At 40.8% G+C, this 12468-nt stretch overlaps 1 protein-coding gene across 1 annotated transcript in view; it reads left to right on the forward strand.

Annotated features, from left to right (window-relative positions):
* Positions 1 to 12176: 12176 nt before the first annotated feature.
* Positions 12177 to 12468, forward strand: part of TMX3 (thioredoxin-related transmembrane protein 3) — a 28576-nt gene continuing 28284 nt past the window's right edge. The window contains exon 1 of the mRNA XM_010583341.1: positions 12177 to 12312. Within this exon, the coding sequence (XP_010581643.1) occupies positions 12177 to 12312 (136 nt within the window). The remainder of the gene's footprint in view (positions 12313 to 12468) is intronic.

Genomic DNA, 12468 nt, shown 5'->3' on the forward strand with positions numbered 1-12468 from the left:
CCCCCCCCGGCTGCCCTGCTTCTGGCTGGGGGGGGGAAAGGGCCCTGATGGCCCATAGGGAGCCCCCACTGTCCTCCTGCCCCCCTCCCGGGGCCACCAGCTCTCGCAGCAGCCTGAGGGCTTCTCCCTTGGTGCTAGGCGGTCTCAGAGGCTTGGGCTGTTGATGGACGCCTCGGTGGTCTTCAGCTCTTCTGGCCATGTGCAACCACGGAAAGACGTCCTGCGTGGAAGATTGTGAATGTAATGTGGTTTGAGTTCTGCGTAACATACTGCGGCGACTCTCTTTCAAAAGAAGATGACTTTTCTTATGCGGAAAGTATACAGAGAGAGATACAATACAGAAATCGTAATAGTCACCAGCCAAAGAGGTTGGTTTTCTTTAATACAGGGTCTGGTTTTTATCACAGCTATTACATTAGCACCCCACAATCTACTTGCATCCTGTTGGCTCTACAAATAGAGCTCTGCAGATGTTTGCTATTACCCACAATTTCAAAACTATTTCACCAAAGAAAAAAACCCTGGGAATTAATTACCCTCTTTGTCAAAGCGCCCTTGAACAAGCAAAAATGTCAGAACCATTGAAAACAAAAATGTGCTTGCATGTCCATCTAAAACAATATAATATTGTTCTTATTAAATGAAAATTATTTTTTATCTTTTTTTTTCCCACCATACAAGCATATTACAGCCCATGCTACAGTATGTCTATAAAAACACTCCATTAAAAGGAGGAGAAAGAAAATACTTAAGTATCCAGTGATACATAGACATGTGCAGCCCAAGAGTAACAAATTAACCTATTCAAATTCAAGAAGGGTAGTTATCATACATATAGTGACACATAACTTGCATAAACTAAATGGGATTATTCTTGTGTGGTTAATGAGATCTATAGGTACTACAATTACAGTGGTCGGTATTAAGAAGTTATTTTACTCACATTTCATCTGATATGGCACTTTGATCTGAAACTGCAAAATAATTTTCTATTTTAATTGCAGAAAATTCTAACTGTGGAGTTGCCAAAGAAAGAATAAGGAAGCTACAGAACAACTATACTTATGTTTTGTCCCAATTCCTCCTGCAGATGTTGCATAGTGTCTTGTTGACAATACGTTTTCCACATATGCGAAATATGGCATAGTGAGGGGTGATTTTTCACAGTATCAGGATAATAACTTATAGTAAACTATTTAAATAAAATAAATCTGATTTTTTTCTTTCTTTGCTTTTGTTTGCAATTGTTTCCTTCAAAATATTTCCATCCATTTATCCTTTACATAACTGGAAAATTATATCTATGCAATTTCTAGTTTGCATTCTGAGCATACAGTTAATTGTGAATAGTAACTGACTGCTTTGGCTGCTAGGATCAAATACAATTAAAATCCAAGCTCTAATACAAATGCTTGTTTATTATATTTTATGTCCATAGCTGTGATATTTATGTAGATTTGCTTACTGATGACTAATTATGAAAATTAAATCGGGCACATAAAATAATACAAAATTGGTAGAAGTATATTTTAAGCAAATTGATGAAAACTATTAGCATCTCATTATTCACCCTGTAGTGAATATAATAATTAACAATTGAATAATTAGAAAATTCTACTAGCTACTTAGCTACTAAAGCTGTCTCCTTGATTGCACAGACATAAGTAATTTCTTTGGATGAAAATTATATAAAATAACATTATTATTAGCTGGACTCTTCACGAGCAAAATGTCTGGGTTACAGAGTAGGTGCAATCAGGATGAAGTCATATATAGCAAAATGCTGTATTTCAAACTAGAAAATGTAGTCTTTATATTTCAGATATATTTGGCACTAATTTTGAGATATAGTATACGTAAGTTCTACAGATATGCTGTGACTATTCTCAAGGCAGTGTAGTTATCACAGGAGAAAAGATCCTTGGCATAATTTTTGTAGATTCTCCCTTTCATGTAAGACACCCCTGGTTCCTTTGCCTTTATCTTTCCTTGGCCAATGCAGTTTTATTTCCCAGACGTGTAGCTGAATGGCTACTTGTTAGAATTAGTGATTTTGCACTCCAGGTGCTAGTTTTGGCTTTTGTCATGGTTTTATTACAGGACTCTGGGTTATCTCTTAAAGCTGCAGTGCATAGACACCTCACTTACTTTCTCTTTTTCGTGTGTCTCAGTTTCCCAATCTCCAAAACAGGAAAATGCTGTAAGATTTTCTGAGAATTTTGCTTTATAGAATCTACTTATTGTTACTTGTATGGGAACAAGGAGTGGGGGGAAGCAAGAAACTTGAAAATCTGAAGTATTCTCTGTTTCTAAAGAATCAGGTAAACACATAAACTTTATTTTATCATCAGATCGCAGCTATATTTTGATTAATGAAACTGTTATACAGAGGTCCTAAAAATAAACAAACAAGGATGGTCTGCAGCATGTCCAGACAGAGCACTCCTCTTCTGTAAAGGCTGTATCTCAACACTACCTGCCTGTTACTGTATTGCCATGTGTCAGCTGGCTAGAACATGATTTATCCCAGAAGGAATTCTTAGTCCCTTGATGGCACTAGTGACGGTAACCCTCTCCACCTACTTGATTTGTCCCTAGGGCATGACTGGCATCTCTATGTAATCTGCAGTGCACCAAATCTGGTGTATTTGCTTCTTGCCCTCACGATCAGCAGTTACAGATCCACTCTGGTGTGAATGGTGAGGGACAGCGCTCTGCCCTCTCCGACACAGGGCACTGCCCATGGAGGCAGCTGACAGACACAGCAGTTGGCACAGAAGGGTGCACAGAAAGGGACAGATGCTCTGCCAAGAGCGTCCCTGTGCTCAGCAGCAGTGATGTCCCACAGGGCACAGTCCCCAACCTCCACTGGAGGAATTAACCCTGCACAGCAGAGGCCTCGACCCAGAGCGAGCTCCCGAATGAGCTGCAGCTCTGCAGGGATGCGGCTGCAGGGATGCTTGGGGCCTCTTGCTGAGGCTGGGGCAGGGGCAGATGGCTTCCTTGCCTGCCTGCTCATTTTGTCACTGAGCAAAGTTGCTGCAGGAGGAGGTCACCAGGCTGTGCAGCATCAGAGATGATGAGAAATAGGTTGGTGTAAGGGTGCACGTGGAAGAGGAGAGCACCTGCTTCGTTAAGGTCATCATCTGATCAAAGACACTTCCAATGCATTGATCACTCTTTACTCAGTAATGAGTAAAGGGGGAAACCATAAACAAGAGCCCACAGAGGGACAAACCTGGTCACAAACAAGGGATAACAGAGACAATGCCAAGGACCAGAAGCCTCCAGTTGCTAACTGATGGGCCATCAAGAAACTGCAGGCACAGCTTTGAAAAGGGCCAACCTGGACCTTGTAACTGGTAGGAAGTAGGAAACAAGAGGAACATGAGGATTTGGGATATTCGAGGGCAGCCTATGGGACCATGCAAAACTGTTGAACGCATGTTTAGAGGAAGAGGGTCAGGGAGGGACAAAGTAAGAGACAGACACAAAGGGCTATAAAAGAGACCAGTCACATGTAAAACACAACCGGCCAGTGCCCTTTGACCAAGCCCTGTGCCTGATGGCTGCAGTCTGTCCCATCCTTTCATTAAATCCTTTCTTAACTATCTTTCTATGGAATCTCACTCTCTATCTCATGTGTGTGAATGCTGTAAGGGCTAGGTGACAGCTACAGGTGAGACAGGTGTCAGTGGGTTTGTTCCCAGCTACTGGAGCAGGAGGAGCAGGAGGAGCAGGAGGAGCAGGCATCAGTAGCTGAGGGGGGGGGCATAGCTCTTGGGAACATCTCTATGGGTCCCACAGACTTTGTGTTTGGTGTGCCAGCTACTGGAAGGACCAGTGAGTGCAGACAGAGCTGGCGACTGGAGTCAGACTGAGGGTGCAGGCACCCCTGGCCTGTGGTGTCAGCAGCTGGAGTGAATGGGGGTCTCCTCTCCAGCCACTGGGATGGGACTGGTGGGTGTCCCAGGCACAGCTACTGGCAGGGACTGGGGTGAGCAAAGAGAGTGAGAGGCTCTGACAGCAGCCGGAGCAGGACTGTCAGTCACAGCCCATGTGGCTGGTGCCGGCTGCTGGGGGTTACCAGAGTCTGCATCTTCCCCAAACCTGGTGTACATGGGGGTGTGTGTGTGTAATGCACTAGCAAACTTCAAGCCGGACTGGAGGGTGAGTAGGAGTCCCTGGATTTGGGCACAGGGTCTGTGCTGGGGGGGGCCCCATGAGTTTGGGATGCCTGTGAGATGCCTCTGTGAGCACATGCATGTTTACTAGTGAGCATAGAGCTGGACAACCCAGAGAGTACGAGACCCGTGGGGCAGGTAAGAGGACCTGGGATCTGGACAGTGGTATCGGACAGACAGAGGGGCTGTGCTGATACTTAAGGGATCTATGACTGTACATGTGGTTCTGAATATAGAGTGGTGTGTGCTCTCATTAATGAACTTATACCTCTACCAGCCAAAGAGGAGGAAGGAGACTAGCCCATCTATATTTATATTTTATGTGAGTCCTGTATGTAGGTGCTGTTGAAGGCAGCACCTTGCTTATGTCAGTCTGTGTAGCCTGCCATGTCAGTGTCCTTTTGTCCTGGTTTCAGCTGGGATAGAGTTAACTGTCTTCCTAGTAGCTGGTACAGTGCTATGTTTTGAGTTCAGTATGTGAAGAATGTTGATAACACTGATGTTTTCAGTTGTTGCTCAGTAGTGTTTAGACTAGAGTCAAGGATTTTTCAGCTTCTCATGCCCAGCCAGGGCACCTGACCCAAACTGGCCAACAGTGTATTCCATACCATGTGACGTCCCATCTAGTTTAGGAACTGGGAAGTGGGGGGCAGGGATTCGCCGCTGAGGGACTGGCTGGGTGTCGGTTGGCGGGTGGTGAGCAATTGCCCTGCGCATCATTTGTACATTCCAATCCTTTTATTACTACTGTTGTCATTTTATTAGTGTTATCATTATCATTATTAGTTTCTTCTTTTCTGTTCTATTAAATCGTTCATATCTCAACCCAGGAGTTTTATTTCTTTTCCTGATTTTCTCCCCCATCCCACTGGATGGGGGGAAGTGAGTGAGCGGCTGCGTGGTGCTTAGTTGCTGGCTGGGGTTAAACCACAACACCTTTGTGCATCTGTGTCTCTGGGATACACATTCAACTTTGCTGCTGGTTGAACATGCAAACAGGAAAGCAGCAGCCAAACCCATTGACCTGGGATGGAGATCCCCATCTGTCTGGGCACACTAAGCTGGGCTCCAGTGGCCATGCAGGAGGAACCCTGTGATGGTCACATAACATCCCTTAACAACTGGATCTTCTCCAAGACCCTGCAGCTTCAAGAGTCTGAACCTTCAACAGTAATGAAGGGGGTGCAGGCAGAGTCTGTGCTTACAGAGTGTGAAAATGTAGCCTCCCATGAAGGTGAAGACTGGAAGCTGGTGACTTCTGGCACTCAAAGGATGGCTCCTGCTCCACCTCCAGATTTGCAACTTTTTGACATGCAAGTGTCATCACTTACATGACACTACCCAATCAGGTAGTCATCAGGATGACAGAAAAAAGCTATGTAACGTTGTTTATCAGCAAGGAACTGTTGCTTTCTATCATGTCAAACACCAACATAACTGAAAAGTCTGAAATAGGAAAGATAACTCTACTTACTAGTGCTAAGAAACAATGAAAATTTTTTTTTTTTTTTAAACTGATAAAACCTAACAGGAAAGTGTATTCTAGTTCAACTTTACATCTGGTGTGGGTTCAGAGCATGTGAGACATATAAGTCATTCACTCCATGCCATTGGGAGCCTTTCCCTTAATAAGTGAATGACAATAATGAAAGATTGCTTTCAGATCCTGGATTCTGCACAGTTCCATCAAGTTAAAGAAGAACTTCTTGCCAAACAAGTTGATGTAAATTCCAAAAGCATTATTTCTTTGGCTGCAACTGTCTTTGTTAAAGAAAAACAAAATTTGCAAATACAGGCATTCAGTTTTCTAGGCCAGGTCTAAGAATCACCGAGATGCATAAGTAATCTTTGTTTTAATTACTCTGAATTAGGTCCTTAAGAATTCACTAATAACTTTGTCCATGTGTCATTTCAACTTTCTGCTTGTCTGCTGACTCCAACTACAAGGTTCCTATTTGCAAGGTAGCATCTGCTGCACACCAAGAATACTTCTAAATTTATCTGACTACACTATTACTAATGTGTTTTGACTTAAATTACACCACCAGCTTGTCAAGTAACATTAATTTAAAGCATATTTTCTTTTGTTTTCTTGTTCTTTCCTCCTATATGCTGAATATTTTTGCTAGGAAATGATGTGGCTAAGTTGGGGAGAAAATATTGTTGAGTAACTCTTTACATTTCCTCTGGATCTCCCAAAAATACCATGAATCTATTCTGGTTCCTATAGTCGGACTGATGGGCAAGTTTTCTGGCAGCCAGCAGAGGAGCGAAAATTAAAGTATAATAAAACTAAATACAAATCTTGCATAGGACAGCTCCCTAGAGTTGCATACATTTCTTTTGCCTGAATTATTCTCTTGGAGTTTCTAACTATATCAAATCAGTGTTGCAACATACAGAAAATCACTGTACTAAGCATAATAGAAATTCAGATGTGAAAACCACTCCTCAACTGAAGTGCAATTGTAAGCATTGCAAAAAAATCACTTCAAAGTGTCTGTAAACTTTTCTTAATTAAAAAAAAAAAAACACCTAAACAACAAACCTGTGTTAATAAGCCCTTAAAGACTGACAAATGACATCATGGGCAGAGGTCTGATAACTGCCAAATGAAAAAAAACAAACAAAACCAACCCACAAAGATAATTTCCAATAAAAATAACTGCAATGCCAATTTTGTTTCACTAAGGTAAAAGCTGTAAAACCGCATTCTAAATTTGGGTAAGAATGTTCCTATGTTACTTGTATTCCTTGAAGTGAATAGCATTCATTTTAGCTGCAAAAATTCAGTTTGACTCCCACCCACCCCCACCCTGTGTAAAATATAGATACCTATCATTTAAAACTTGCTTTGCAGTACATGCCACAGAGAAAGAGAGGATGGGGATTTTTTTTTACCTAAAAGCCAAACCTTGCTGCTGGTTAAGGCCATGGCTGGACAACAGCGCCTGTCCACTTGCTTGCAGTTGCTTATGGTTATGCCCAGCTGCATTACGAGGAGGTCATGAATCTGCTGGAGCTGTGCAAACAGGTCCCCGCTGTGGGTGGGTGTTGAGAGCTGCTGTGGCAGGATGGATACAGGGATGGAAACTGGAAGAAGCTGCTGTAACACCAGAGGCTGTTGCTTCAGGATCTGATTGACGCTGTCTGCCTGACAGTCTGGGCATGGTGTGAGAAGAGATCTAACATTAGTATCCGGTGTAATTACCTATTATGCTGTGCAATTACCTGTAATTACCTATTATTTATAAAATGTGATATGCACGGAGTATTATTAAAACTTTTCTATGGTAGCATAGTCCTATTCTTGCGCTTCTAGTGCAGAAACCACTTCCTTTATGTACTAACATGTTGATCTGGACACTAAACTGCTTCTCATGTAACTTTTTGGTCATCATTTCAATCTCTTAAAACAGACAAATCAGAAACAAAACACATAAACTGAATACCAAAAACATGAAAACCAAATACTGATTATTCTAACATTAAATTTTGGAAGAAATGTATTTTTACTTCACTTAGCCTATAATATGCCCAAATCTCTCCTCCATATAGGTCTGATAGGAAAGATGCAAGAAAAATACCCACGATCAACCATGAGAATCCATATCTGGTACATACTGGATAATATGTAAATGTTCTCAATTTAATTTTCAAATGATGTAGTACCATAATGTAGGAGGGTATAAATATAAGTGATATATTATAAATGATAAAGCAAGCTTTAAAGTAAACCCAGACAAAAAAAGGAAAATGATATTTTTGTAAATACACCCAAAGACCACCAGGTGTCTCTGTAGTAAAAGGAATGTAAAAATGTAATGTTTTAAAAAAAATTCAAAGCCCTCTAAGGATGAGTTCAAGCTGTTCTAAAAACTAAAATTATATGGAAAGGTGAAATGTTAATACAAGATCAGCCAAATTCTGCTGCCAGTGTCAACAGTATTGATGCCATCACAATTATGTTTTTAATTCAGATTCTACATCATGTTGCACCTTGCAAAAACTGCAAGCATTCTTATGCAAAGTATGTGAAAAAATCCCCAAAGGGTACCAGAACACATGCAATTATCTGTTCTTCTAATTAGACATGAAGTTATTTCACTACAAGTTTATCACTACTTTGAATTTAACTATGATTAATGACAACCCTATAACTGGTTTAGTTCATTTTATGACACAGGCTTAGGCTGTATCTATACGAAGGTACTGACACAGTTCAAGTGGTACAAGCCCACTATCATAGGTGCAGTCACTACAGGAAGATACTACGTATCAGTACAGCTTATTCCTGTAATGGAAGAGCAATAAACAGCACTAATATAAACTATTTATAGCAGCATAACTTTTCATAGTGCCTATTGCAAAATTCAATACTGAATGATACAGTGACTGATATTCTTGTTTGTAATAGTACTTGTATTACACATGAAGACAAACACTTGTGTAGCTGGCATGCAGTTTTGAGAGTGCATGGGTGTGTTCTGTAAAAACGTAATAACAAAAGAAGTGTTTGCTCACAAATGTGTACTTACCACTTTCAAACTAAAGTACACATCCTCCCTCCCCCTTCACTGCTACAGTCTATCTGGTTTATGTGAAAAGCTACTTGAGTAATATTTATTTAGATTTTTGTTTTGCTTAATGTGTCTTTGACAGCAGTTCTTAACAGCGAGCACTGTAATCTTAACTGTTTGATAAAAGATAAATATCAAGGAGGTGAATATTCTCAATCTATGGAACACCTGTACCTTATTAAGTAATAGGAAACATATTTTTCTATATTTTCAAAAAGAAATCTCTTCTAATTTTGAAATTACTAAGGTAATTCTGGGACTAATTCTACTAGAACTAAAATATATATTTTTCCAGACATTCTCAGATTTCACATAACAGCAAGGAAAACATGAATAGCTGGAAAACATTTTGTATAAAATCTTTGTGTAAACGTTCAGAAATAGCATTTTGTAAACTTCATTTTGATTTTTACATGTTTCATGTTCTATAATAGCAAATATATTTAGTAAACAATATACAATGAAGTCAAAATATACAGTAAAATTTATATTAAGACAAGTAGTAAAATATGCCCCCAAATAGTAGCATCATTGAGAGATACTACTGGTGGCAAAATTAGAAGGCACGTGAATTTCTTGGTTTGCCTTCTTCATTAGATAGAACCCGTTCTCTCTTCAGCACCTCAGCTTCTTGGCTTTTCATAACTTGTAACTTCTTTCCTCCCTATCATAAGCTCTAGATGTAGGTTGCCTTACCATCTCACCAACAAATCCAGCTCCAAAACTTCGTCCATGCTCTTCCACCTTCTTCTATGCCCCTTTTTCTTGTCCAAGCTCTCTTTTTGTGTTCTTTCCTCTTTTTTTCCCTATCTTTCTTTTCTTTCTTTCCACTCTTCCATCCTCTCTCTGCGCTTTTAGGCTGACCCTTCCCTACGACGTTTCATGCCTGGCTGGTCAGTGCTGGGAAGACTCCTTCAGCATGGTGTCACAGACACACTGTTCACTGTATAATAATAAAGATGTGCACAAAGAACTTTAATATTCTAAGTATTTTATTTACGCGTATGTGTATCAAAACCAACCTTGCTATTCTGTTTACAATGTTAACGAATCTTAGACAGGAAATTATGTGGAAGAGATTATTTCTGTTGAGGCAAAATTCCACACATTCCAGTAAAAATAAGTCCACACTGTACAATTTAGACAGCGTTACAGATAAGGCCTTTTCCCGGCCTTTCACACAGGGCTAGAAGAGCAGACAAACTGCACAGACAGACTGGAAATCTTGTAACAGCAAAAAAGCTCTGAAAAGCAGCCTTCAGCAGGCCACGAGGCAAAGCTTGTATCTTGTCCTTGTTGATCCTCCCCATCTATCTGGTTCAAAACAAGAACTATCTGGGACAGCAGGACCATGAAATCTTCCTACACAATATGGATTGGAAGGAGCCTTTGAAACCTTATACGTGAATTTGTCTTTTAAATTTCCGATGTTTCACTGATTGCTAATCTCCCTGCAATTCCCACTTTTTCCTGCAGTCCCTCCCAGGACTTCAACAGTATTCTCTGTGCTGTTTGCTTCTTACCCTTCTCTGTCATTTTTTTTTTCATACCTCCTGCTCAGTTCATTTACCAAAGTCATCCCTTTTCTTCTCTAATTATCTTTCTTACACTAAACTCCAATGAGTTTAGTAATCTATTAGTAGTAATCTATTAATCCCATATTTTTTTTTCCAAATGAAATGTTCATAGTAGAAATAACACAAACACAAAACCCCCATGAGATTTCTCTAGACCTCATCTATCATTATCTTATTTATGTCTTTTGCATGTCACGTGCTTTTCCCACGATACTTTGTCGCCTGGCTTCAGGCAAGAGCTATCTTTTACATGCATATCGCATTTTAGGCAGTAAAGCTGCACTATAAATTGTATAAATAAATATAGCACAGTGTTGTGTACGTGGGTGTACATAAATTTAGTTACAAAGGTGTAAATAAGCACTGACTCCTTCAATTTCAAAATAATATCGTTCAAGAATAGTGTACAGGTTTGCAGAAGATGACTTTGGCTCGCAAAATGCAAAAGTTAGAACAATCATATTCCATTATTTGCTGAGAGAATAAACTTCAGCGTTGACTAACAGGACTTAAAGGATGTGCAAATAGCTTTATTCAAATCTATACAAAACTATATAAAATGTTCCTTTCACTTTAAAAGTTATTTAACGCCCACCATGAACTGTCTGAGTAAGAGAAGAGGATTATACCAATTTAACAGTTACTTGTCTATTCCCATTTTCTCCAGTATGGATTTTCCACTAAAGGATTGATGGGGTAAATTGTTTTCATTGTCTCAGTCTAGACAGCAGCTAGATTAGGATCAAAACAGATGCCAGCTCTCATTTGGTCAGGCATACAGATACCACTTAGCTAACGGTGGTATACAGAAAGTGAAATGCTGTGGAACAAATTCTCTGCATTCAGTGAACAGTTCTCATAGTTTATCCAATACAGATGTTAGCAACTTATTAGCTCTCCTATTGATGGGGGCAGGGGGAGGAGAAAAAAAAAGTCTTATCAAGATGTGTAATACTGCATAATCTTTCAGTGAAACACGGGTAAGAAAAAGATAAATCTACCAGAGGCCAGAGTCAGATACTTTTGAATTCTAATGTGAGCCATGGCACACACTCTCAGGTTTTGACCTATTTCTCAGCCAATAAACCTGTGATATGGTGGTTGGCTTTTTCAAAGCGCTGGACAACTCTGGGGATTATTTGATGAATCCAACATATATACCCAAAAAGCATTAAGTGAAGGGGAGGTCCTCACCAGGCCAGGTATGGGCTAGTGAGGAAGGTAATGAATAGCCAGTTCATTTTTATTGCTAGGGAAGGAGAATGTGTATCTACATACATGTATGTAAGAACTTATACTGAAGGAATCAAAACTGAAAAGGAACAGATGATGGAATCACAGAATGGTTGAGGTTGGAAGGGACCTCTGGAGGTCATCCGGTCCAACCCCCTGCTCAAGCAGGGTCACCCACAGCCGGTTGTTCAGGACTGTGTCCAAGTGGCTTCTGAATTATCTCCAAGGTGGGAGACTGGTGGGCAGTGCTTGGTCACCCTCACACTAAAGCAGTGTTCCTAAAGATCAGCGTGAAACTCCTGTGTTTCAGTGTCTGCCCATTGCCTCTGGTCCTGTCACTGGGCACCACTGAAAAGAGCCTGGCTTCATCTTCCTTATGCCCTCCCTTCAGGTACTTGTACACCTTAGTAAGATCCCCCGAGCCTTCTCTTCTCCAGGCTGAATAGTCCCAGACCTGCTTTAACTGAACTTTTTAAAAAAAGGTTTCTCAGCTGGATTACTTGCCCTTCCAGGACCTGCAGATCTGTACTGGAAGAAAGACAAGCTAGTTGAAGATAGGAAAGACTGCAACAGGTTTGAAAGAATGAGGAAAGTTGAAGAGAATGATACGGACGTTAAGCAGCAGGGAACAAGCCCCTGTTTTTCACAAACGTGCTGAAGGAGGGTTGCTGACACAGCAGCAGCAGCAAGTGGTAGGGGATGAGCTCTATCCATGGAAGACAGCTGGCAACGAGACAGGTGGCACACGTTTTTTCTGCCGAAACTCATGTTCCAAGGAATCAGAGCATTGATTTTACTGAATGAGAGAGCCTGGCGGGCCCTAACTCTGGAAACCAGCGGAAGATGACAACGTCCAGCCACGCCGCGTCCCGTCACCGTGTCAGGTGTCACAAC

Source organism: Haliaeetus leucocephalus, unplaced genomic scaffold, assembly GCF_000737465.1.
Source record: "Haliaeetus leucocephalus isolate CR32 unplaced genomic scaffold, Haliaeetus_leucocephalus-4.0 Scaffold889, whole genome shotgun sequence".
Lineage (NCBI taxonomy): Eukaryota > Metazoa > Chordata > Aves > Accipitriformes > Accipitridae > Haliaeetus > Haliaeetus leucocephalus.